Genomic DNA, 27,531 nt, shown 5'->3' with positions numbered 1-27,531 from the left:
ATGCTAATATTTCTCTTTATCATCAGCATCATCCTCATCCTAATGATCTTCATTTTCATATTCTTCTTCTTCATCTTCATCATCATCATCTTTATGATCTCTATCTTTATCTTTATCTTCATCATCATCATCTTTATGATCTCTATCTTTATCTTTATCTTCATCATCATCATCTTTATGATCTCTATCTTTATCTTTATCTTTATCTTCATCATCATCATCTTTATGATCTCAATCTTCATCTTCATCTTCATATTCATCTCCATCTTCATCTTCATGCTAATATTTTCTTTATCATCAGCATCATCCTCATCCTAATGATCTTCATTTTCATATTCTTCTTCATCATCTTTATGATCTCTATCTTTATCTTTATCTTATCGTTATCTTCATCATCTTCAACATCTTCATCATCATCATCTTTATGATCTCCATCTTCATTTTAATATTCATCTCCATCATCTTCATCTTCGTCTTCTTCGTCATCTTCGTCATCTTTGTCCTCATCATAATAATCTTTATGATTTTCATCTTCATTTTCATCTTTATCTTTATCTTCATCATCATCATCTTTATGATCTTCATCTTCATTTTCATCTTCATCTTTATCTTCATCATCATCATCTTTATGATCATCTTCATTTTCATCTTCATCTTCATCTTCATCTTTATCTTCATCATCATCATCTTTATGATCTTCATCTTCATCTTTATCTTCATCATCATCATCTTTATGATCTTCATCTTCAACTTTATCTTCATCATCATCATCTTTATGATCTTCATCTTCATTTTCATCTTTATCTTTATCTTCATCATCATCATCTTTATGATCTTCATCTTCATTTTCATCTTCATCTTCATCTTCATCTTCATCTTCATCATCATCATCTTTATGATCTTCATCTTCATCTTTATCTTCATCATCATCATCTTTATGATCTTCATCTTCATCTTCATCTTCATCTTTATCTTCATCATCATCATCTTTATGATCTTCATCTTCGTTTTCATCTTCATCTTTATCTTCTTCATCTTCATCTTCGTCTTCTTCGTCATCTTCGTCATCTTTATCATCTTCATCTTCATCTTCATCTTTATCTTCATCATCTTCATCTTCATCTTCATCTTCGTCATCTTTATCTTCATCATCATCATCTTTATGATCTTCATCTTCATTTTCATCTTCATCTTCATCTTCATCTTTATCTTCATCATCATCATCTTTATGATCTTCATTTTCATCTTCATCTTCATCTTTATCTTCATCATCATCATCTTTATGATCTTCAACTTCATCTTCATCTTCATCTTTATCTTCATCATCATCATCTTTATGATCTTCATCTTCATCTTCATCTTTATCTTCATCTTCATCATCTTTATGATCTTCATTTTCATCTTTATCTTCATCATCATCTTTATGATCTTCATCTTCATCTTTATCTTCATCATCATCTTTATGATCTTCATTTTCATCTTCATCTTTATCTTCATCATCATCTTTATGATCTTCATCTTCATCTTTATCTTCATCATCATCATCTTTATGATCATCTTCATCACCATCATCATCTTCATCTTCGTCTTCTTTTTCATCATCATCTTTATGATCTTCATCTTCATTTTCATCTTTATCTTCATCATCATCATCTTTATGATCTTCACCTTCATCTTTATCTTCATCATCATCATCTTTATGATCTTCATTTTCATTTTCATCTTTATCTTCATCATCATCATCTTTATGATCTTCATCTTTATCTTCATCATCATCATCTTTATGATCATCTTAATTTTCATCATCATCATCTTTATGATCTTCATCTTCATCTTTATCTTCATCATCATTTTCATCATCATCATCTTCATCTTCTTTTTTTTAACCAAACGTACATCATGTCATATTGTTGTGTTTCAAAATAATCAGTTTTTAATTAAATATCATCTAAAAAATTCTAACAAAAAATAAAAAATAAAACGTTCTCCCTTATACTTAGTTAACTTCCCAGTTCATGGCTTGAATACAAACTTATTTTTCTTCCCTTTTCTACAAATTAAATTTCCCCCCAAATATTTAGATTCATAAAACAAAAATGAAACGTTTTTTAGTTTAGAAAAGATGTTTTATAAAATCAACATGCATGACTTACGTCGTGAAAAACATAAAGGAGTTTGTGTTCGATCTGAAGTTTGTTGACATATTGACTGCAGACAAACAACAACAATGACTAAATGAAGAAAACAAATGAAAAAAAAGTACAATTAAATCCATATTTGTATTATTTTGAAGTAGGAAACTTCAACCCACTTGTTTTTATAAAGGTTAAGTTTGAAGTATTTCATTTAAAAAAACTATAAAAACTTTATATTTGTTTATATGTATTTTACTCATTATAATATTATAAATCTGCTGCACATTGTTTTTGGTGTAAATCTGTGCAGAAACAAAAACACAAAACTTAATAAAAATAAAACAATGTAATGTTTAAATAAATAATACAATTACTTTACGTATTAAAACATAAACGTAGTAGTTGGAACTGTTCAAGACAAGTTTTATCCACTTAAGATCACAGTTATGATTGAGCTGAGCAGTATTTCAGTGAATAGAAGAAGTAATATTTCATAAATATACTTTGTTTTTTGACAGATTCATTCTTTTGCTTTGACGTCCATTTTTTTAATTCAATAAAAAGCTCTTTAAGTGTCTGAAGATGAAACCAGTTCATCTGGTGAATCACACAAACACACACACACAAACACACACACACACACACACACACACACACACACACACACACACACACACACACACACACTTTCTCTTTCTCTGTGTTTAGTGTATTTTTATCACTTTTTGACCCTCGTTTACTGTGTAGCTACACAACACTACCACATTCTTCTACACAACACTACCACATTCTTCTACACAACACTACCACATTCTACTCTTGCTGTGTCAGTGAGTGTTGTGTAGGTCAGAGATTGTTGTGTAGTTTCAGACGTTGTTGTGTGTACATGTAGTTTCAGAGATTGTTTTGTGTAGTTTCAGAGATTTTTGTGTGTAGTTTCAGACGTTGTTGTGTGTACATGTAGTTTCAGAGATTGTTTTGTGTAGTTTCAGAGATTTTTGTGTGTAGTTTCAGAGGTTGTTGTGTGTACATGTAGTTTCAGAGATTGTTTTTTGTAGTTTCAGAGATTTTTGTGTGTAGTTTCAGAGATTGTTTTGTGTACATGTAGTTTCAGAGATTGTTTTGTGAACTTGTAGTTTCAGAGATTGTTTTGTGTACATGTAGTTTCAGAGATTGTTTTGTGAACTTGTAGTTTCAGAGATTGTTTTGTGTACATGTAGTTTCAGAGATTGTTTTGTGAACTTGTAGTTTCAGAGATTGTTTTGTGTACATGTAGTTTCAGAGATTGTTTTGTGTACATGTAGTTTCAGAGATTGTTTTGTGTAGTTTCAGAGATTTTTGTGTGTAGTTTCAGAGATTTTTGTGTGTAGTTTCAGACGTTGTTGTGTGTACATGTAGTTTCAGAGATTTTTGTGTGTAGTTTCAGAGATTTTTGTGGGTAGTTTCAGACGTTGTTGTGTCTACATGTAGTTTCAGAGATTTTTGTGTGTAGTTTCAGACGTTGTTGTGTGTACATGTAGTTTCAGAGATTGTTTTGTGTACATGTAGTTTCAGAGATTGTTTTGTGAACTTGTAGTTTCAGAGATTGTTTTGTGTACATGTAGTTTCAGAGATTGTTTTGTGTACATGTAGTTTCAGAGATTGTTTTGTGAACTTGTAGTTTCAGAGATTGTTTTGTGTACATGTAGTTTCAGAGATTGTTTTGTGAACTTGTAGTTTCAGAGATTGTTTTGTGTACATGTAGTTTCAGAGATTATTTTGTGTACATGTAGTTTCAGAGATTGTTTTGTGAACTTGTAGTTTCAGAGATTGTTTTGTGTACATGTAGTTTCAGAGATTGTTTTGTGAACTTGTAGTTTCAGAGATTGTTTTGTGTACATGTAGTTTCAGAGATTGTTTTGTGTAGTTTCAGAGATTTTTGTGTGTAGTTTCAGAGATTTTTGTGTGTAGTTTCAGACGTTGTTGTGTGTACATGTAGTTTCAGAGATTTTTGTGTGTAGTTTCAGAGATTTTTGTGTGTAGTTTCAGACGTTGTTGTGTTCTTAACAGGAAGTCTGAAATAAATATATTTAATAATGTATATTATAAAATAATGTTTTATTTTAAACAATGTTTTGTGTCGCTAAATAAGGAATGATTTTATCTGATGATCTTTTATCCGAGTCAGATTTATCGCTGATGTTGTTAGGATCGTTCAGTCAGGAAACCAGTGATAAAAGTAAAGAAATCCAGGGAATTTTCAAAATAAAACAACATTTTCAGACGTAAAATCACCTTAAATTCACAACTTTCCTAAGTGCGATGATGTATTGATACTCAATACATAATAATAGTAATAGTAATACGAGTAATAACTCACTCTACCTGTGGATTGTTGTGTTTTTTTCAGAGATTGTTGTTTATACTTGTAGTTTCAGAGATTGTTGTGTGTACATGTTGTGTGTTCATGGAGTTTCAGAGATTGTTGTGAGTACATGTTGTGTGTTCATGGAGTTTCAGAGATTGTTGTGAGTACATGTTGTGTGTTCATGGAGTTTCAGAGATTGTTGTGAGTCCATGTAGTATCAGAGATAGTTGCGTGTACTTGTATTTTTAAAGATTGTTGTATGTACTTGTAGTTTCAGAGATTGTTGCCTAAACTTGTAGTTTCAGAGATAGTTGCGTGTACACGTTGCTTGTCCATTTAGTATCAGAGATTTTTGTGTGTGCATTTGTGTGTTCAATGAGTTTCAGAGATTATTGTGTGTACTTTTATTTTCAGAGATTGTTGTGTAGTTTCAGAGATAGTTGTGTGTACTTGTATTTTCAAAGATTGTTGTATAGTTTCAAAGATTGTTGTGTGTACTTGTATTTTTAGAGATTGTTGTATTTTCAGAGATTGTTGTGTAGTTTCAGAGATAGTTGTGTGTACTTGTATTTTCAGAGATTGTTGTGTAGTTTCAGAGATTGTTGTGTAGTTTCAGAGATAGTTGTATGTACTTGTATTTTCAGAGATTGTTGTGTAGTTTCAGAGATAGTTGTGTGTACTTGTATTTTCAGAGATTGTTGTGTAGTTTCAGAGATAGTTGTGTGTACTTTTATTTTCAGAGATTGTTGTATAGTTTCAGAGATAGTTGTGTGTACTTTTATTTTCAGAGATTGTTGTGTAGTTTCAGAGATAGTTGTGTGTACTTGTATTTTCAGAGATTGTTGTGTAGTTTCAGAGATAGTTGTGTGTACTTTTATTTTCAGAGATTGTTATGTCGTTTCAGAGATAGTTGTGTGTACTTTTATTTTCAGAGATTGTTATGTAGTTTCAGAGATAGTTGTGTGTACTTTTATTTTCAGAGATTGTTGTATAGTTTCAGAGATAGTTGTGTGTACTTTTATTTTCAGAGATTGTTGTATAGTTTCAGAGATAGTTGTGTGTACTTTTATTTTCAGAGATTGTTGTATAGTTTCAGAGATAGTTGTGTGTACTTTTATTTTCAGAGATTGTTGTATAGTTTCAGAGATAGTTGTGTGTACTTTTATTTTCAGAGATTGTTGTATAGTTTCAGAGATAGTTGTGTGTACTTGTATTTTCAGAAATTGTTGTATAGTTTCAGAGATAGTTGTGTGTACTGTTATTTTCAGAGATTGTTGTATAGTTTCAGAGATAGTTGTGTGTACTTTTATTTTCAGAGATTGTTGTATAGTTTCAGAGATTTTTGTGTGTACTTGTATTTTCAGAGATTGTTGTGTAGTTTCAGAGATGGTTGCATATACTTGTATTTTCAGAAATTGTTATGTAGTTTCAGAGATAGTTGTGTGTACTTTTATTTTCAGAGATTGTTGTATAGTTTCAGAGATAGTTGTGTGTACTTTTATTTTCAGAGATTGTTGTATAGTTTCAGAGATAGTTGTGTGTACTGTGTACTTTATCACTTTTTGACCCTCGTTTACTGTGTAGCTACACAACACTACCACATTCTTCTACACAACACTACCACATTCTTCTACACAACACTACCACATTCTACTCTTGCTGTGTCAGTGAGTGTTGTGTAGGTCAGAGATTGTTGTGTAGTTTCAGACGTTGTTGTGTGTACATGTAGTTTCAGAGATTGTTTTGTGTAGTTTCAGAGATTTTTGTGTGTAGTTTCAGACGTTGTTGTGTGTACATGTAGTTTCAGAGATTGTTTTGTGTAGTTTCAGAGATTTTTGTGTGTAGTTTCAGACGTTGTTGTGTGTACATGTAGTTTCAGAGATTGTTTTGTGTAGTTTCAGAGATTTTTGTGTGTAGTTTCAGAGGTTGTTGTGTGTACATGTAGTTTCAGAGATTGTTTTTTGTAGTTTCAGAGATTTTTGTGTGTAGTTTCAGAGATTGTTTTGTGTACATGTAGTTTCAGAGATTGTTTTGTGAACTTGTAGTTTCAGAGATTGTTTTGTGTACATGTAGTTTCAGAGATTGTTTTGTGAACTTGTAGTTTCAGAGATTGTTTTGTGTACATGTAGTTTCAGAGATTGTTTTGTGAACTTGTAGTTTCAGAGATTGTTTTGTGTACATGTAGTTTCAGAGATTGTTTTGTGTACATGTAGTTTCAGAGATTGTTTTGTGTAGTTTCAGAGATTTTTGTGTGTAGTTTCAGAGATTTTTGTGTGTAGTTTCAGACGTTGTTGTGTGTACATGTAGTTTCAGAGATTTTTGTGTGTAGTTTCAGAGATTTTTGTGTGTAGTTTCAGACGTTGTTGTGTCTACATGTAGTTTCAGAGATTTTTGTGTGTAGTTTCAGACGTTGTTGTGTGTACATGTAGTTTCAGAGATTGTTTTGTGTACATGTAGTTTCAGAGATTGTTTTGTGAACTTGTAGTTTCAGAGATTGTTTTGTGTACATGTAGTTTCAGAGATTGTTTTGTGTACATGTAGTTTCAGAGATTGTTTTGTGAACTTGTAGTTTCAGAGATTGTTTTGTGTACATGTAGTTTCAGAGATTGTTTTGTGAACTTGTAGTTTCAGAGATTGTTTTGTGTACATGTAGTTTCAGAGATTGTTTTGTGAACTTGTAGTTTCAGAGATTGTTTTGTGTACATGTAGTTTCAGAGATTATTTTGTGTACATGTAGTTTCAGAGATTGTTTTGTGAACTTGTAGTTTCAGAGATTGTTTTGTGTACATGTAGTTTCAGAGATTGTTTTGTGAACTTGTAGTTTCAGAGATTGTTTTGTGTACATGTAGTTTCAGAGATTGTTTTGTGTAGTTTCAGAGATTTTTGTGTGTAGTTTCAGAGATTTTTGTGTGTAGTTTCAGACGTTGTTGTGTGTACATGTAGTTTCAGAGATTTTTGTGTGTAGTTTCAGAGATTTTTGTGTGTAGTTTCAGACGTTGTTGTGTTCTTAACAGGAAGTCTGAAATAAATATATTTAATAATGTATATTATAAAATAATGTTTTATTTTAAACAATGTTTTGTGTCGCTAAATAAGGAATGATTTTATCTGATGATCTTTTATCCGAGTCAGATTTATCGCTGATGTTGTTAGGATCGTTCAGTCAGGAAACCAGTGATAAAAGTAAAGAAAATCCAGGGAATTTTCAAAATAAAACAACATTTTCAGACGTAAAATCACCTTAAATTCACAACTTTCCTAAGTGCGATGATGTATTGATACTCAATACATAATAATAGTAATAGTAATACAAGTAATAACTCACTCTACCTGTGGATTGTTGTGTTTTTTTCAGAGATTGTTGTTTATACTTGTAGTTTCAGAGATTGTTGTGTGTACATGTTGTGTGTTCATGGAGTTTCAGAGATTGTTGTGACTAGTTGTGTGTTCATGGAGTTTCAGAGATTGTTGTGAGTCCATGTAGTATCAGAGATAGTTGCGTGTACTTGTATTTTTAAAGATTGTTGTATGTACTTGTAGTTTCAGAGATTGTTGCCTAAACTTGTAGTTTCAGAGATAGTTGCGTGTACACGTTGCTTGTCCATTTAGTATCAGAGATTTTTGTGTGTGCATTTGTGTGTTCAATGAGTTTCAGAGATTATTGTGTGTACTTGTATTTTCAGAGATTGTTGTGTAGTTTCAGAGATAGTTGTGTGTACTTGTATTTTCAAAGATTGTTGTATAGTTTCAAAGATTGTTGTGTGTACTTGTATTTTCAGAGATTGTTGTATTTTCAGAGATTGTTGTATTTTCAGAGATTGTTGTGTAGTTTCAGAGGTAGTTGTGTGTACTTGTATTTTCAGAGATTGTTGTATTTTCAGAGATTGTTGTATAGTTTCAAAGATTGTTGTGTGTACTTGTATTTTCAGAGATTGTTGTGTAGTTTCAGAGATAGTTGTGTGTACTTGTCTTTTCAGAGATTGTTGTGTAGTTTCAGAGATAGTTGTGTGTACTTGTATTTTCAGAGATTGTTATGTCGTTTCAGAGATAGTTGTGTGTACTTTTATTTTCAGAGATTGTTATGTAGTTTCAGAGATAGTTGTGTGTACTTTTATTTTCAGAGATTGTTGTATAGTTTCAGAGATAGTTGTGTGTACTTTTATTTTCAGAGATTGTTGTATAGTTTCAGAGATAGTTGTGTGTACTTTTATTTTCAGAGATTGTTGTATAGTTTCAGAGATAGTTGTGTGTACTTTTATTTTCAGAGATTGTTGTATAGTTTCAGAGATAGTTGTGTGTACTTTTATTTTCAGAGATTGTTATGTCGTTTCAGAGATAGTTGTGTGTACTTTTATTTTCAGAGATTGTTGTATAGTTTCAGAGATAGTTGTGTGTACTTTTATTTTCAGAGATTGTTGTATAGTTTCAGAGATAGTTGTGTGTACTGTTATTTTCAGAGATTGTTGTATAGTTTCAGAGATAGTTGTGTGTACTTTTATTTTTCAGAGATTGTTGTGTGTTCATGGATGTTGTGAGTTTAAAGCCATTGTGTTTGTGTATATTTTGTTCAATCGTACGATGACTGTTATATTAGTGACATTTGAAGATCTGCTGGAGCGACACAAACGTTCAACACACACACACACACACACTCTTGTCGTCACACACGCACACACACACTCTGGCCCGGAGGAAACCATCATTACTTTATCCCCGAAGCTCCTCTTCCTCTCAGCCATGCCCGGGGTCGTATCCGACTGCAGACGTCGGTGAAATAAACCTCACGGTGATTAAGTTGATCCCGAAGACTTCAAAGGAAGAGGATTGTGTGTCTCGGCGTCTTATGGCTTCATGGCTGTTGACTGTGGTGAGGAACCACTGCTTTATTCCGTTGCATGTCATTCTTTATCTGTCGTCGGTGCGGGGGAGCCCGGGGGGAGGCCAGTGAGTCTATAGTTGTGTACTTTACTTCCACTGCTCCCTGTACACGAGTGGCGCTGTGAGGTACAAACACAAAGAGCTGAGTTGAAGAAAAAGCACAATAAAGTACAAGTTAATATTTAATACAACCCCAAAATAAAAGTTGGTTAGTGGTTGTGAGTTCTAGTTAGTGTGGTTAGCTGGTGACTCTGGTGACTCTGGTTTCATCTGCAAAGAAGTGAGTGTTTACTTCTTCCCGTGTTTATTTTACAAACTAGTATTTGAACTTGCATCTTTCACAACAACCTGTTCAGTGAGGGTGACCTCGTCGTGCTTTGCCGCCCAGCCGACCGATCACAGCCGTCGATCACTTCAAACATGGCTACATATCATTCAAATACAGTATCGTAGCAACCAACCGTCCATAAATAGATCGGTGTGTAGTAAAGATAAAATTTGATTGATTGATTCCATATTTCCAGGATAGATAAAGTTTTATTTGTTTTTATTATTTCTTATTCATGATCTGATTGATCTGTTGCACTTTTGACTTGGTTTGCACTGTTGAGTCGTGACTGAAACCTCAATTTATATATATATATAAATATATATAAAGAGACGCACAGAGACAGGTAAAAAAGAGACACACACAGAGAAGACAGGCAGACACACACACACATACACACACAAAGCGAGAGACGCACACACAGAGAAAGAGGGACAGACAGACACAGAGAGAGAGAGACGGACAGAGAGAGAGAGACACAGACACACACACAGAGAAAGAAAGACAGACACAAAGAGAGAGACACAGAGAGAGACAGACAGACACACAGAGAGAGACAGACACACAGAGAAAGAGAGACAGACACAAAGAGAGAGACACAGAGAGAGACAGACAGACACACAGAGAGAGACAGACACACAGAGAAAGAGAGACAGACACACAGAGAAAGAAAGACAGACACACAGAGAAAGAAAGACAGACACACAGAGAGAGACAGATACACAGAGAAAGAAAGACAGACACACAGAGAGAGACAGACACACAGAGAAAGAAAGACAGACACACAGAGAGAGACAGACACACAGAGAAAGAAAGACAGACACACAGAGAGAGACAGACACACAGAGAAAGAAAGACAGACACACAGAGAGAGATACAGACACACAGAGAAAGACAGACACACAGAGAAAGAAAGACAGACACACAGAGAAAGAAAGACAGACACACAGAGAAAGAAAGACAGACACACAGAGAGACACAGACACACAGAGAGAGACAGACACACAGAGAAAGAAAGACAGACACACAGAGAGACACAGACACACAGAGAGACAGACACACAGAGAAAGAAAGACAGACACACAGAGAGAGACAGACACACAGAGAAAGAAAGACAGACACACAGAGAGAGACAGACACACAGAGAAAGACAGACACACAGAGAAAGAAAGACAGACACACAGAGAAAGAAAGACAGACACACAGAGAAAGAAAGACAGACACACAGAGAGACACAGACACACAGAGAGAGACAGACACACAGAGAAAGAAAGACAGACACACAGAGAGACACAGACACACAGAGAGACAGACACACAGAGAAAGAAAGACAGACACACAGAGAGAGACAGACACACAGAGAAAGAAAGACAGACACACAGAGAGAGACAGACACACAGAGAAAGACAGACACACAGAGAAAGAAAGACAGACACACAGAGAAAGAAAGACAGACACACAGAGAAAGAAAGACAGACACACAGAGAGACACAGACACACAGAGAGAGACAGACACACAGAGAAAGAAAGACAGACACACAGAGAGACACAGACACACAGAGAGACAGACACACAGAGAAAGAAAGACAGATACACAGAGAGAGACAGACACACACACACACAATAGTCAGAAAGACACAGAGAAAAGAAAGAAAGTCAGAAAAACAGAGAGAAAGAGAAACAGACACAAAGGAAGACAGAACTACACACACGCAGACAGACACACACGCAGACAGACACACACGCAGACAGACACACACGCAGACAGACAGACGTATTGATTTTATTTTAGTGTCTATAGAATGAATCCAATTCAAGGAAGTCATTTTGGATTCCATTAGTAAAAATATATATATATATATGTTTTTGTAATAAAGAAAACTCTGTAAAGCAGTCCTAACACGTGGACCTGGATCTTCTCCAAGAGCACAATCGATGTGTCGTAGTCGTGCTTCGGCAGCTTCACCGCATGTGTTCGCCTCAGAAGAAAGAAAAGTTGAAGCTTTGTATTCCACGCACAGACTTTTGCAAATTGCCCGACGTTTCTCCGCACGGTCAGATCATCTGCTTTCTTGGCCGCGTGCTCTGGTGGTTTGCAGTCGTGCACGAAGAACAGAAGGCGGCGCAGATATCGAGGGACGGGTCACAAAAGAACGCGCCGAGAAGGCGTCGCCTGGACTCCAACACCGTCGCTGAGAAGCTCTGCCGTCTCCTTTAGGGTTTGATCGGTGCGAGATGAGATGTTTAGCTTCTCATTTCCATGCAGTCTGGAGATGTTGAAGCACTTTTGTAAAAGTCCTCCAGCGGCAGCATGCTGTGCCCAAATCTGAAGGGTGTTACGAAGGGCCTACCGGATGGCGAAGTGGTAGTGCTAGTGGTAGTGCTAGTGGTAGTGGTAGTGCTAGTGGTATTGCTAGTGCTAGTGGTAGTGGTAGTGGTAGTGCTAGTGCTAGTGGTAGTGGTAGTGGTAGTGGTAGTGGTAGTGCTAGTGCTAGTGCTAGTGCTAGTGCTAGTGGTATTGCTAGTGCTAGTGGTAGTGGTAGTGCTAGTGCTAGTGCTAGTGCTAGTGCTAGTGCTAGTGCTAGTGCTAGTGCTAGTGCTAGTGGTAGTGGTAGTGGTAGTGGTAGTGCTAGTGCTAGTGGTATTGCTAGTGCTAGTGGTATTGCTAGTGGTAGTGGTATTGCTAGTGGTAGTGCTAGTGCTAGTGGTAGTGCTAGTGGTAGTGGTAGTGCTAGTGCTAGTGCTAGTGCTAGTGCTAGTGGTAGTGGTAGTGGTAGTGGTAGTGGTAGTGGTAGTGCTAGTGCTAGTGCTAGTGGTAGGGCTAGGGCTCAAACTGAGAATCGGAATCGAGCCTAAATCACATCAGTCTGATGAGAACTTATGAGGATGAAGTGATAAACAAAAGATCTTCTTACGCACTTTCATTAATGATGGATTTTCGTGAGAAGAAAGTACGGTACAAAGAATTGCAGTTTTCCCGACTGTCCACTAGTCTAAGACGAGGACACCCCTACTGTGGTCAGTCTTGTTCACTGTTTTAAATAATCCCAGTCTCAACAGTTAATGGTCTTGGTCTCTCTGACTCGTCCCTGTGACACAGCAGGGTAAGTGCCATCTCAGTTCGTTATACTGTTTCGGTTCAGGCACTTCCTACATGATGACATCGCTGAGAAGCGCTGCCTTCTCTTTTAGGGTTTGATCGGTGCGAGATGAGATGTTTAGCTTCTCATTTCCATGCAGTCTGTAGATGTTGAAGCGCTTTTGTAAAGGTCCTCCAGCGGCAGCGTGCTGTGCCCAAATCTGAAGGGTGTTACGAAGGGCCTACCGGATGGCGAAGTGCTAGTGCTAGTGGTAGTGGTAGTGCTAGTGCTAGTGGTAGGGCTCAAACTGAGAATCGGAATCGAGCCTAAATCACATCAGTCTGATGAGAACTTATGAGGATGAAGTGATAAACAAAAGATCTTCTTACGCACTTTCATTAATGATGGATTTTCGTGAGAAGAAAGTACGGTACAAAGAATTGCAGTTTTCCCGACTGTCCACTAGTCTAAGACGAGGACACCCCTACTGTGGTCAGTCTTGTTCACTGTTTTAAATAATCCCAGTCTCAACAGTTAATGGTTTTGGTCTCTCTGACTCGTCCCTGTGACACAGCAGGGTAAGAACCATCTCAGTTCGTTATACTGTTTCAGTTCAGGCACTTCCTACATGATGACATCGCTGAGAAGCGCTGCCGTCTCTTTTAGGGTTTGATCGGTGCGAGATGAGATGTTTAGCTTCTCATTTCCATGCAGTCTGGAGATGTTGAAGCACTTTTGTAAAAGTCCTCCGGCGGCAGCGTGCTGGGCCCAAATCTGAAGGGTGTTACGAAGGGCCTACCGGATGGCGAAGTGGTAGTGCTAGTGGTAGTGCTAGTGCTAGTGGTAGGGCTCAAACTGAGAATCGGAATCGAGCCTAAATCACATCAGTCTGATGAGAACTTATGAGGATGAAGTGATAAACAAAAGATCTTCTTACGCACTTTCATTAATGATGGATTTTCGTGAGAAGAAAGTACGGTACAAAGAATTGCAGTTTTCCAGACCGTCCACTAGTCTAAGATGAGGACACCCCTACTGTGGTCAGTCAAACAGTCTTGTTCACTGTTTTAAATAATCCCAGTCTCAACAGTTAATGGTCTTGGTCTCTCTGACTCGTCCCTGTGACACAGCAGGGTAAGTACCATCTCAGTTCGTTATACTGTTTCGGTTCAGGCACTTCCTACGTGATGACATCATACACCGCAAAAGTTATTTTATTAGTCAACAAAACGTTAACTGAACCATTTGAAGACCCTTTCGACCACACAAAAAACATCTATATAAAAAAAGGGGGTCTTTGTGAATCGGATCATTTTCCGATTTGTAATATCCTGGTCTGACGACGTACAAGACTTTCCACCAAATGGACAGTGTCCAGGTGGTCTTGATCTCAACTCTTTTGGTAGGATCTTAGCTGAGGTGGTCTTTGTCTCAACGTGGTCCGGTCTTTGTAGTGTTTTAGGTTCTGGGCTAAGGTAGTCTTTTCCTCAACACTCTCGGGTTTTGTTAGTGTCTTGGACTCTGTCGATGTGGTCTTGGTCTCAAAACGCTGTGGTATTTTTAGAGTTTTGGTCCTGGCTGAAGCTGTCTCTGTCTCAACACTATCCGTGCTTGGTAGTGTCTTGGTTGTTTGCTTAGGTTGTCTTAGTTTCGGCCAAGGTAGTCTTTGCCTCAACGCTCTTTGTAGTATTTTAGTCCTGGCTAAGTTGGTCTCTTAACACTTTTATTAGTGTCCTGGTCTTGGTGGAGGTAGTCTTGGTCTCAAAACGCTCTGGTCTAGGTACGGTTTTGGTCCTAGCTGAAGTGGTCTTTGTCTCGACCCTATCCCATCTTGGTAGGGTCTTGGTTCTCAGCTTAGGTTGTCTTGGTCCCTGCCAATGTGGTCTTTGTCTCAACGCTCTCCGGTCTTTGTAGTGCTTTGGTCCTGGCTAAGGTGGTCTTTTCTTAATCACTATCGGGTCTTATTAGTGTCATGATCTTTGTGAAAGTGGTCTTGGTCTCAAAAACGCTCTGGTGTTGGTAGCGTTTTGGTCTTGGCTGAAGTGGTCTTTGTCTCGACCCTATCCCATCTTGGTAGTGTCTCGGTGGTGGTCTTTCCCCCCACGTTCTCGAGTCTTGTTATTGTCTTGGTCTTGGTGGAGGTGGTCTTTTCTCAACACTCGTGTCTTGGTAGTGTCTCGGTCTCCGCTGAAGTGGTCTTGGTCCCAACACTCTCTGGTCTCTCTAGTGTCTTGATCTAGAGGTTAAATTGGTTTTAAGAACTCCAGCCTTGGAAGTTTCTTGGTCTGGGCTGTGGTGGCCTTGACCCCAATCCGGCTCAAGTTTTATATTGTTAGCAAAGCATTCGAGACCCTCAAGTGAACCCTCTCGGATAAAAGTGTTGGTCTAAAACTTTAAGACCTTTTTAGAAGCTTGGAATAAGACTTTGGATCCTGGTGACACTCTTGCAGGGCAGCGTGAAAATACGAGATGGCAAGTGAGAAGTATTCGGCGTAAGCTCCTCAGAAGCGTCAGGTCTGGAGTTTGCAGGATTATATTCCGTTTGATTCCAACTCTGCGGGATCGTAAAACACTCTTGTCTCTCCGGACAGCTGTCAGTGCCGGGTCCTGCACTCCGACCACTCTTCTAACTGAGACATCAAAGTTTCTCTGGTGTTCCTTCAGACTCGCCCGACTGAAAGTGTGATCCTTAATCGGTTAAAAGAAAGAGGGGGAGTTAAAAAAGAGAGGGAAAAAAAGCAACCTTTGAAAGCAGCTGTAAAGTGATTTTGGTGTATTGAAGATGATTTCAAAGCTGTTTCTTTTTTTCGGTATGGTCAGCACATGTGAAGGTCTTTCATCCCCTCGAGCTCCTGGAGGAGTGAGACGGAGTGAAGCCCGACAACTCAGATCGCCTTTGTCTGCGGCGCCTCACCTCCCGTGTGAGGTCACACACACACACACACAAACACACAAACACACACAAACACACACTTTAGGAAGGTCTCGGCAGCTTGTGCTACGTTCACCGGGGATCTGTGATGAAAGTCAAGGTTGTCGGGGAAAGTTGGCGCCAAAGATGTTCTATTGTGCGTTTGTTTTTGCAATTAAAATTCTGGCCGCTAGATGGCAGTAGTCACTACGTCCACCTCAGCTAAAAGAACAACAAAATCTGCCAGATCACGACAATGACTGAGGACAGGAGGATACAGTGACTCCAGGATCTTTTAAAACATATTTTGGTTTGAAAACAAATGAAAACTGTTACGACTTCGTCAAGAGTCATGTGGTCTTTAAATACTACAACACCAGAGTCAAGTACTGGACAATACTACACATATATACTTGTTACTACAGTATCACAACACCAGAGTCAAGTACTGGACAATACTACACATATATACTTGTTACTACAGTATCACAACACCAGAGTCAAGTACTGGACAATACTACACATATATACTACTTACCACAACACCAGAGTCATGTACTGGACAATACTACACATATATCCTTGTCAATACACTATCACAACACCAGAGTCAAGTACTGGACAATACTACACATATATACTTGTTACTACACTATCACAACACCAGAGTCAAGTACTGGACAATACTACACATATATACTTGTTACTACAGTATCACAACACCAGAGTCAAGTACTGGACAATACTACACATATATCCTTGTCAATACACTATCACAACACCAGAGTCAAGTACTGGACAATACTACACATATATACTTGTTACTACACTATCACAACACCAGAGTCAAGTACTGGACAATACTACACATATATACTTGTTTCTACACTATCACAACACCAGAGACAAGTACTGGACAATACTACAAATATATCTGTGTTACTACACGATCACAACACCAGAGTCAAGTACTGGACAATACTACACATATATACTTGTTACTACACTATCACAACACCAGAGTCAAGTACTGGACAATACTACAAATATATCTTTGTTACTACAGTATCACAACACCAGAGTCAAGTACTCGACAATACTACACATATATACTTGTTACTACACTATCACAACACCAGAGTCAAGTACTGGACAATACTACACATATATACTTGTTACTACACTATCACAACACCAGAGTCAAGTACTGGACAATACTACACATATATACTTGTTACTACACTATCACAACACCAGAGTCAAGTACTGGACAATACTACACATATATACTTGTTACCACACTATCACAACACCAGAGTCAAGTACTCGACAATACTACACATACTTACTACACTATCACTTTATGCCACTTTGCGTTTGTGATTTGAACTGGTAAAGTAAAAAACTTGTGGAGGGAAAACCAGACGCTGTTATCTGTTGGTTGTGTCTTCGCCTCAGCGTGTTGTAGTCGACGTCTGCCGAGAGAGTGAAGAACATTCTGTTGATGTCAACCTGTTATCAACATGTTATCAACATGAGACTCTGGCAGTTGAATCTTGAGATTGTAGCAGATGCTGTTTGGTGTGAAGGTGTAAAAATAAAAAAATAGAAACTTAACTTTGAAGGTTTTCAGCTTGACTTTACATTATGAACACTTCATAGCTTGATTATCTAATTTCTAGAAAGCAACAATTATTAGAATTAAGTATTTTTCTGTAAAAACTGAGTTCCTTTTTAATATATATATTGTGATACTGTAGTAACAAGTATATATGTGTAGTATTGTCCAGTACTTGACTCTGGTGTTGTGATAGTGTAGTAAGTAGTATATATGTGTAGTATTGTCCAGTACTTGACTCTGGCGTTGTGATAGTGTAGTAACAAGTATATATTTGTAGTATTGTCGAGTACTTGACTCTGGTGTTGTGATAGTGTAGTAACAAGTATATATGTGTAGTATTGTCCAGTACTTGACTCTGGTGTTGTGATAGTGTAGTAACAAGTATATATGTGTAGTATTGTCGAGTACTTGACTCTGGTGTTGTGATAGTGTAGTAACAAGTATATATGTGTAGTATTGTCCAGTACTTGACTCTGGTGTTGTGATAATGTAGTAACAAGTATATATGTGTAGTATTGTCCAGTACTTGACTCTGGTGTTGTAGTATTTACAGACCACATGACTCTTGACGAAGTCGTAATTGCTTTCATTTGTTTTCAAACCAAAATATGTCCAAACATCCTCTTTAAAAGCGGCTGGACTCACTGTATCCTCTCGTCCTCAGTCATCACGGAGATCTAGCAGGATCATATTCTTCCTTTAACTATGGAGGACGTTACAGCTGCCATCTAGCGGCCAGAAGTTTTATTGTAATAAAAAAATTAACACACACCATGAATAATTGGTGGTTAATGTTGTAAATACAAAATCATATTAGTTTATTTTAAAAATGCTTAATTGAACTGCAAACCCTAAAATAACTGTTTTAAAAAAACATGATTTGAAAGCGTAAAATAATCTATACAGTGGTGTTTAATATCATTAAAATATCATTAAGAAAAACACCCCGAGTTAAAATATACTGAAATTAGTATTTTGTCAAATTTTACAGACTTCAGAGTTAATATATTTATATATTTCTAAACAAAACACATCATTTTATTTGGTTTTCTCAAAGTGAAACTTTCATTAATGTTCATGTTGATATAGTGACATATAGAGATGATATTGTTTCAGATAAGATAAGACAGAGATGATAAATATCACAAATACAACTAAAAATGGAATTTGTTTGGCCTAGTAGGAGGTTTATGAGATGATTAAGATTATTATTAATTAAACAAAACATCCTTTTTGTTAAATATACATTGTTCTTGGCCCGTGACTTACTCAAAATAATAAGATAAATAAGAAATTAATTGTCTTAAACCTAAAGAAACGTATAGAAAAATATATCTTATTGGTGGTTAAATGAACTTTCTACAAGTCTTTCTCTTGATCTTTTCACTCGATATCAGAGAAGTTCATGTTATCGGAGAAACCTTCTCATCTGTCGGATCAAAGATGGCGTCGATCTTCGATCTCCGAGGCGGGAAACCCGGGCGTCTAATTGACCGTTGGATGTGAAGCGATGCTGTTACTTTAACAACAACCCTTTAAGAAGCTTAAATGACTCGGGAGAACAATTGTACTCGACGGAGCTAAATGAGATTCACCTGGTTGTCAGGTGGAATGTTAGATTCCCTCAAACTCAAAGCTACTCTCGGGTCGTTCCAGACAGAAAAAGTAAAGGAAAATCCCACTTTTCTTTGGTTAACTTCGTCCTGCGTTTGCTTATTGTTTCTCTCCATCACAATACGAGGACAGTCTCGCTGCCTTTTCCAAACAATCTCCGGGTAAATGAGCCAAAACAAAGCAGAAATCTTTCCACTTGTTGACGTGGCCACGATTAAGCACGGCCATTATCTGAGCTTCAGAGTTTCTGAACATCCATTTGTGGATATTTGGTGAGATTTCAGCGAGAAAACGAGTGTCTTCTGAGTAATTTCTGCAGATGTTTTCTATTGTGAGGCTGTTATGAAGGACCAGGTGAAGTTATTATGTCCATTAGAAACTTGTAATAGTTTGTTTCCAACGTTAATGCCGTAGCATCTCTCCGCGCTGCAATCCTATGGCAGCGTTTGCATATTAATATGACATTAAAAATATAAACAAAACAATAAGTAATTAATATTTTAGATTCTTAGATTTTCACTTGGATCATCTAATCCTTTATTCACAGCACGATCGCTTCCCGACTTAATTTAAGACTCGATAAAACATTTAATGGATGCAAATAAACAACATAAAGTATAAATGGTTTGTATAAAAGTTAAAATCTTTCAACATACTCTGCTACGCCGGAGAAAAACCCTGGAAATCACCATTTTATTTTATTTATCTTACTAGAACGGAATCATGTATTTATGTGGTTGAAGTACTTTGTCCTCAGTCATGGGTGATAGAAATAGATGTATTTATAGATGGATGGATGATATGATGGATGGATAGATATGGTAGATGGTTGGATGTTTGGATGGATATAATTAATAGATGGATGAATGGATATAATAAATGGTTGGATGGATGGAAGTAATAGATTTATGGATGGATGGATATAATAGATGGTTGGATGGATGGAAGTAATAGATTTAAGGATGAATGGATATAATAAATGGTTGGATGGATGGAAGTAATAGATTTATGGATGGATGGATATAATAGATGGATGGATAAATGATATAATAAATGGATGGATATAATAGATGGATAGATGGATGGATACAATAAATGGATGGATGGATGGATGGATATAACGGATGGATATAACGGATGGATGGATGGATGGATGGATGGATGGATGGATGGATATAACCAATGGATGGATATAATAAATGGATGGACAGATAGAAATAATACATTCACGGATGGATGATGCATGGATATAATAGATGGATGGATAGATATGATACTGTAAATGGATGGCTAGAAGAATGGATGGATCGATTGATGGATGGATGGATGGATTGATGGGTGGATGAATGGATGGATAAGATGGATAGGATGGATGGATGAATAGAAGGATGGATGAATAGATGGATGGACGGATGGAGGGATGGATGGAGAGATAGGATGGATGGATGAATAGATAAGATGGATGGATGGAGAGAAGCTCAGTCTCTCCAGACTTGGATCATCTTCATGTAAAAACAGAATAAATGAGATTAATGTCTTTAAACAAGTTTATTTTCTACCCTCAGGTGGAAACACGTTGAAAGGACAACAGTTCCGTCTGGACTGGGCCTGGATCTCTGTGGAGAAGCAATACTACGTGGTGGACGAGGAGGACAAGGCCCTGGAGGTGGTGCTGGTGCGGAGAGGATACCTGGGAGAGACGTCCTTCGTCGGTGAGTTCGGGTTCAATAAATTAAAAAAAACACAAGATCACGTGGATCACTTCTACGAACACCAGCGTTGAACCAGGAAGTTGATGGCGTGGGTGGATGTGAAGGTCGCGACCTCCGGGGAGAACAACAACTGAGACGACAACAATAGAGCGAGAGACGACTGATGAAGAATTAAAGAGGAAACCGTCAGAAGTAGAAAAACACTCGCAGGCAACCGGAGAGTTTTTCTTCTCCGTGAAACATGTCTTTACATCAAAACCAAGAAACTTTCTTAGCTGTGGGACAAAAAAGTGAGAAAGAAACTGAAGTGGCTTCAATTATTGATCAAAAACAAGCGACTCAAGTCTGTGTTTTAACCTACATTTATTTTTTACTCGTATATTATAATATTTGAATGTTTGAAAATAATGATATGAATAATGTTTCATGTCATTTTTACTAAATATGTGTAACTTAACTTAACTTTTAACTGAAGAAGCATCTTTGATTCTAAATCAATCCGATTTCTTATTATTTTGAATCTCAAAAAAAACACTAAATCAATCCGATCTCTCAATATTTCGAGTCTAAAAAAATACGAAATCAATCCGATCTGTTACTATTTCGAATCTAAAAAACACTAAATAAATCTGATCTTTTATTATTTAGAGTCTAAAAAAATACTAAATCAATCCGATCTCTTATTATTTAGAGTCTAAAAAAATACTAAATCAATCCGATCTGTTACTATTTCGAATCTAAAAAACACTAAATAAATCTGATCTTTTATTATTTAGAGTCTAAAAAAATACTAAATCAATCCGATCTGTTATTATTTCGAATCTAACAAAAATACTAAATCAATCCAATCTATTATTATTCCGAGATCTACTAAATCTCTTATTATTTCGAGTCTAAAAAAATACTAAATCAATCCGATCTGTTATTATTTCGAATCTAACAAAAATACTAAATCAATCCAATCTATTATTATTTCGAATCTAACAAAAATACTAAATCAATCCAATCTCTTATTATTTCGAGTCTAAAAAAATACTAAATCAATCCGATCTATTATTATTCCGAGATCTACTAAATCTCTTATTATTTCGAGTCTAAAAAAATACTAAATCAATGCGATCTATTATTATTTCGAATCTAACAAAAATACTAAATCAATCCAATCTCTTATTATTTAGAGTCTAAAAAAATACTAAATCAATCCGATCTATTATTATTCCGAGATCTACTAAATCTCTTATTATTTCGAGTCTAACAAAAATACTAAATCATTCCGATCTCTTATTATTTCGAATCTAAAAAGATACTAAATCAATCCAATCTCTTATTATTTCGAGTCTAAAAAAATACAAAATCAATCCGATCTATTATTATTCCGAGATCTACTAAATCTCTTATTATTTCGAGTCTAACAAAAATACTAAATCATTCCGATCTCTTATTATTTTGAATCTAAAAAAATACTAAATCAATCCAATCTATTATTATTCCGAGATCTACTAAATCTCTTATTATTTCGAGTCTAAAACAATACTAAATCAATGCGATCTATTATTATTTCGAATCTAACAAAAATACTAAATCAATCCAATCTCTTATTATTTAGAGTCTAAAAAAATACTAAATCAATCCGATCTATTATTATTCCGAGATCTACTAAATCTCTTATTATTTAGAGTCTAACAAAAATACTAAATCATTCCGATCTCTTATTATTTCGAATCTAAAAAGATACTAAATCAATCCAATCTCTTATTATTTCGAGTCTAAAAAAATACAAAATCAATCCGATCTATTATTATTCCGAGATCTACTAAATCTCTTATTATTTCGAGTCTAACAAAAATACTAAATCATTCCGATCTCTTATTATTTTGAATCTAAAAAAATACTAAATCAATCCAATCTATTATTATTCCGAGATCTACTAAATCTCTTATTATTTCGAGTCTAAAAAAATACTAAATCAATGCGATCTATTATTATTTCGAATCTAACAAAAATACTAAATCAATCCAATCTCTTATTATTTAGAGTCTAAAAAAATACTAAATCAATCCGATCTATTATTATTCCGAGATCTACTAAATCTCTTATTATTTAGAGTCTAACAAAAATACTAAATCATTCCGATCTCTTATTATTTCGAATCTAAAAAGATACTAAATCAATCCAATCTCTTATTATTTCGAGTCTAAAAAAATACAAAATCAATCCGATCTATTATTATTCCGAGATCTACTAAATCTCTTATTATTTCGAGTCTAACAAAAATACTAAATCATTCCGATCTCTTATTATTTTGAATCTAAAAAAATACTAAATCAATCCAATCTATTATTATTCCGAGATCTACTAAATCTCTTATTATTTCGAGTCTAAAAAAATACTAAATCAATCCGATCTGTTATTATTTCGAATCTAACAAAAATACTAAATCAATCCAATCTATTATTATTCCGAGATCTACTAAATCTCTTATTATTTTGAGTCTAACAAAAATACTAAATCATTCCGATCTCTTATTATTTTGAGTCTAAAAAAAATACTAAATCAATCCGATCTCTTATTATTTCGAGTCTAAAAAAATACTAAATCAATCCGATCTATTATTATTCCGAGATCTACTAAATCTCTTATTATTTCGAGTCTAACAAAAATACTAAATCATTCCGATCTCTTATTATTTTGAGTTTAAAAAAAATACTAAATCAATCCGATCTCTTATTATTTCGAGTCTAAAATAATACAAAAAAATACTTCACATGGAAGTTTAATTGCGTTTGATCCTGTAGTCTTAAAAAATGTTTTTAAAAAAAGATGTTAAAGTATATTTTGACAATAAATAGATGTTTTACTTATCGTCCTTTTTCACTCGAGTCACATAGAAGTCGTTGTGTTTCTTGAACTGTTTAAAAACAAGGGTTTCTGTGAGAAAAAAAATCCAGAATTCCAGTGAAACTCTATCAACATTTCCCCCCAAAAAATGACTAAAATACAACAAAAATATAACTTTCTTTGACGAGGTAATGAATGTACTTTCCTACATTAACACAAAATCACCTAAAAATGTGTGAAGCATGTAAATATTTTTGAAAGACGAGTCTCCACTCACCTCCAGCTCAGAGTTTGAACTCAAATATTTTCACTCGTGAGCAGCTTCATAGCTTAACTACTCGTGTGTGTGTGTGTGTGTGTGTGTGTGTGTGTGTGTGTGTGTGTGTGTGTGTGTGTGTGTGTGTGTGTGTGTGTGTGTGTGTGTGTGCGAGTGTGCGTGTGTGTGTGTGTGTGTTCACATCTGAGGCGGCGTGTAAGCACCTGGTTATCTGTGACCAAACACGCCACTTTATTCACCGGCGCTCGGTTTGTAGAAACAGAAAAGATGAAAGAGGGATGAATGACCTCCTGTATTCTGTTGAGAAAGAGGATCGGAAAATGTTTCGTCCGTTTCCTGATGAAATTCAACGGAAAGACAGGATTGAATAAATAAAACTGATCAAAGTCTAATAGATTTCAATCTGTCGAGGCAGCAGAATGAAGCGAAGGCAGCGAAGAAGATGCAGCGACTATAGTTGATTTAAAATTGTTTCTGTACAGTTTGGACCTTCAGGAAATTATTTATCTCGGCTTTAACAAATATAACGTATTTCACAAGTATTTCCCAGAAGGCTTTGGGAGAGAATTACTGAAGTATATCACTGCCATCAAAATATTGATTCTTGATGTTTTTTTTATGGTTCTATTGTTTTAATAATTGGATTTAATCATTTGAAAGGTTGAAGTTTTTATTTTTGTATTATTTCATTTAAAAAATTGGATTTTTTCAAAGTGTTTAGTTTACACATAGTTTTATATTCTAAATGCAAAATAAATAAAAAGAATTCTCTTCATAAAATATTTTTAACTTGTAGTCTTTTAAATTAAATCTAAAATTAATAAATTAATTTAATAATTTCTTTATTGTTAAGTTGAATTTTTTTTTTTTTTTTTTTTTTTAACAAATTGAAAATTCATTCAATTATTATATAATATTTTAATTCATATTATTTTAAATTCAATATAAAATATTGAAATATTAAAAGCTACAAATTAAAAATTATTCAATTTGAAAAATGTATTTGTAAATTATTGGAATTATTATAAAAAAAACTATGTCTAAAAAAAGTCATTTGACATTATTTTGAGGGTTTTCAAATGTACTTTTTTCAAAGTACTATATTTTACCAGAAATAACATCAATTAAAAAATTGATAATCCATCTATTAATTCAATTATTTTGACTATCAATTCAATGAAACCACATTAAACATTTATAAAACATTTTTTAGTAAAACACACTTCATCTCTTCTCTATCAAGTACTTGATCATGTGACTCTACGTCGTCACGTGATCGTCTACGTGTCGCGTGATTGGCTGAAAGTTGGAACTAGCATTTTTATATTGAATTAAAAAGATTGTGAATTAAAATATATTGGATTTAGAACATTTATTTTTGAATGATTTGAATTAGAAAATCAAAATCTATGTGGAAAAAAAAATTGAATTAATTTGAATATTTTTTAAATCAATTATTTAGACAATGAAATTCAACTTTTCAAAATATATATATTTTTTAAATTAAATAATTAAATTATAAATCTAATTTACTTTTCAATACGGACGTGGTTTAATAGTAGATGTTTAGCCACAGAGATATGGAGGATTGAGAGACACACACATGCACAAATAAACACATATTACACACATACATACACACTTAAACAAATATACACATATACATGTACATAAATACACACATTACACATACAGATACACAAACATACACAAATACAAACATTACACAAACTATGTGGCAAAATAAATTAAATTAATTTTGAGAATTATTATATTGAATTAAAAAGATTGTGAATTAAAATATATTGGATTTAGAACATTTATTTTTGAATGATTTGAATTAGAAAATCATAATCTATGTGGAAAAAAAAATTGAATTAATTTTGAGAATATTTTTTAAATCAATTATTAAGACAATGAAATTCAACTTTTCAAAATACATATTCTTTTATTAAATAATTCAATCTAAAATCAATTTTACTTTTCAATACAGAAATTATTAAATTAAATTATTAAATGAAAACTAAATGTTACCTTTCAATATATAATTATGGAATTAAATCATTTAAAAACATAATAATTGAATCCTAAAAAAAACAACCTGATGGAATTTCAAGAGACAGGAAGTGACAGAATGTTAAATTAGTTCAGAACGTCATCAGTTCATCTCTTGCCAAACGGGTTCTCGGCTCAAACACGACTGGCTTACAAGTAGAGTTTGAATCGTGAGAGGTTTGAATCGTGAGAGGTTTGACTCGTGAGAGGTTTGACTCGTGAGAGGTTTGACTCGTGAGAGGTTTGACTCGTGAGAGGTTTGACTCGTGAGAGGTTTGAATCGTGAGAGGTTTGACTCGTGAGAGGTTTGACTCGTGAGAGGTTTGACTCGTGAGAGGTTTGACTCGTGAGAGGTTTGACTTGTGAGAGGTTTGATTAGTGAGAGGTTTGACTCATGAGAGGTTTGATTCGTGAGAGGTTTGACTCGTTAGAGGTTTGACTCGTGAGAGGTTTGACTCGTGAGAGGTTTGACTCGTGAGAGGTTTGACTCGTGAGAGGTTTGACTCGTGAGAGGTTTGACTCGTGAGAGGTTTGAATCGTGAGAGGTTTGACTCGTGAGAGGTTTGACTCGTGAGAGGTTTGACTCGTGAGAGGTTTGACTCGTGAGAGGTTTGACTTGTGAGAGGTTTGATTAGTGAGAGGTTTGACTCATGAGAGGTTTGATTCGTGAGAGGTTTGACTCGTTAGAGGTTTGACTCGTGAGAGGTTTGACTCGTGAGAGGTTTGACTCGTGAGAGGTTTGACTCGTGAGAGGTTTGACTCGTGAGAGGTTTGACTCGTGAGAGGTTTGACTCGTGAGAGGTTTGACTCGTGAGAGGTTTGAATCGTGAGAGGTTTGACTCGTGAGAGGTTTGACTCGTGAGAGGTTTGACTCGTGAGAGGTTTGACTCGTGAGAGGTTTGACTTGTGAGAGGTTTGATTAGTGAGAGGTTTGACTCATGAGAGGTTTGATTCGTGAGAGGTTTGACTCGTGAGAGGTTTGACTCGTGAGAGGTTTGACTCGTGAGAGGTTTGACTCGTGAGAGGTTTGACTTGTGAGAGGTTTGATTAGTGAGAGGTTTGACTCATGAGAGGTTTGATTCGTGAGAGGTTTGACTCGTAAGAGGTTTGACTCTTGAGAGGTTTGACTCTTGAGAGGTTTGACTCGTTAGAGGTTTGACTCTTGAGAGGTTTGACTCGTGAGAGGTTTGACTCGTGAGAGGTTTGAATCGTGAGAGGTTTGACTCGTGAGAGGTTTGACTCGTGAGAGGTTTGACTCGTTAGAGGTTTGACTCGTTAGAGGTTTGACTCGTGAGAGGTTCGACTCGTGAGAGGTTTGACTCGTGAGAGGTTTGACTCGTTAGAGGTTTGACTCGTGAGAGGTTTGACTCGTGAGAGGTTTGACTCGTGAGAGGTTTGACTCGTGAGAGGTTTGACACGTGAGAGGTTTGAATCGTGAGAGGTTTGACTCGTGAGAGGTTTGACTCCTGAGAGGTTTGACTCGTGATAGGTTTGACTCGTGAGAGGTTTGAATCGTGAGAGGTTTGAATCGTGAGAGGTTTGATTAGTGAGAGGTTTGACTCGTAAGAGGTTTGACTCGTGAGAGGTTTGAATCGTGAGAGGTTTGAATCGTGAGAGTTTTGAATCGTGAGAGGTTTGACTCGTGAGAGGTTTGACTCGTGAGAGGTTTGACTCGTGAGAGGTTTGACTCGTGAGAGGTTTGACTCGTGAGAGGTTTGACTCGTGAGAGGTTTGA

The 27,531-nt window shown here is 35.6% G+C and overlaps 1 protein-coding gene across 1 annotated transcript in view; it reads left to right on the top strand.

The window, feature by feature from the left end:
- frem2a (FRAS1 related extracellular matrix 2a) overlaps positions 1–27,531 on the top strand; it is a 103,151-nt gene that overhangs the window by 17,025 nt on the left and 58,595 nt on the right. The window contains exon 3 of the mRNA XM_087806954.1: positions 20,480–20,626. Within this exon, the coding sequence (XP_087663080.1) occupies positions 20,480–20,626 (147 nt within the window). The remainder of the gene's footprint in view (positions 1–20,479; positions 20,627–27,531) is intronic.

The sequence above is a fragment of the Callionymus lyra genome, chromosome 14 (assembly GCF_982586985.1).
Source record: "Callionymus lyra chromosome 14, fCalLyr1.hap1.1, whole genome shotgun sequence".
Lineage (NCBI taxonomy): Eukaryota > Metazoa > Chordata > Actinopteri > Syngnathiformes > Callionymidae > Callionymus > Callionymus lyra.
Note: the sequence above shows the minus strand (reverse complement) of the source record. Positions and strands in the feature narration are given on the sequence as shown.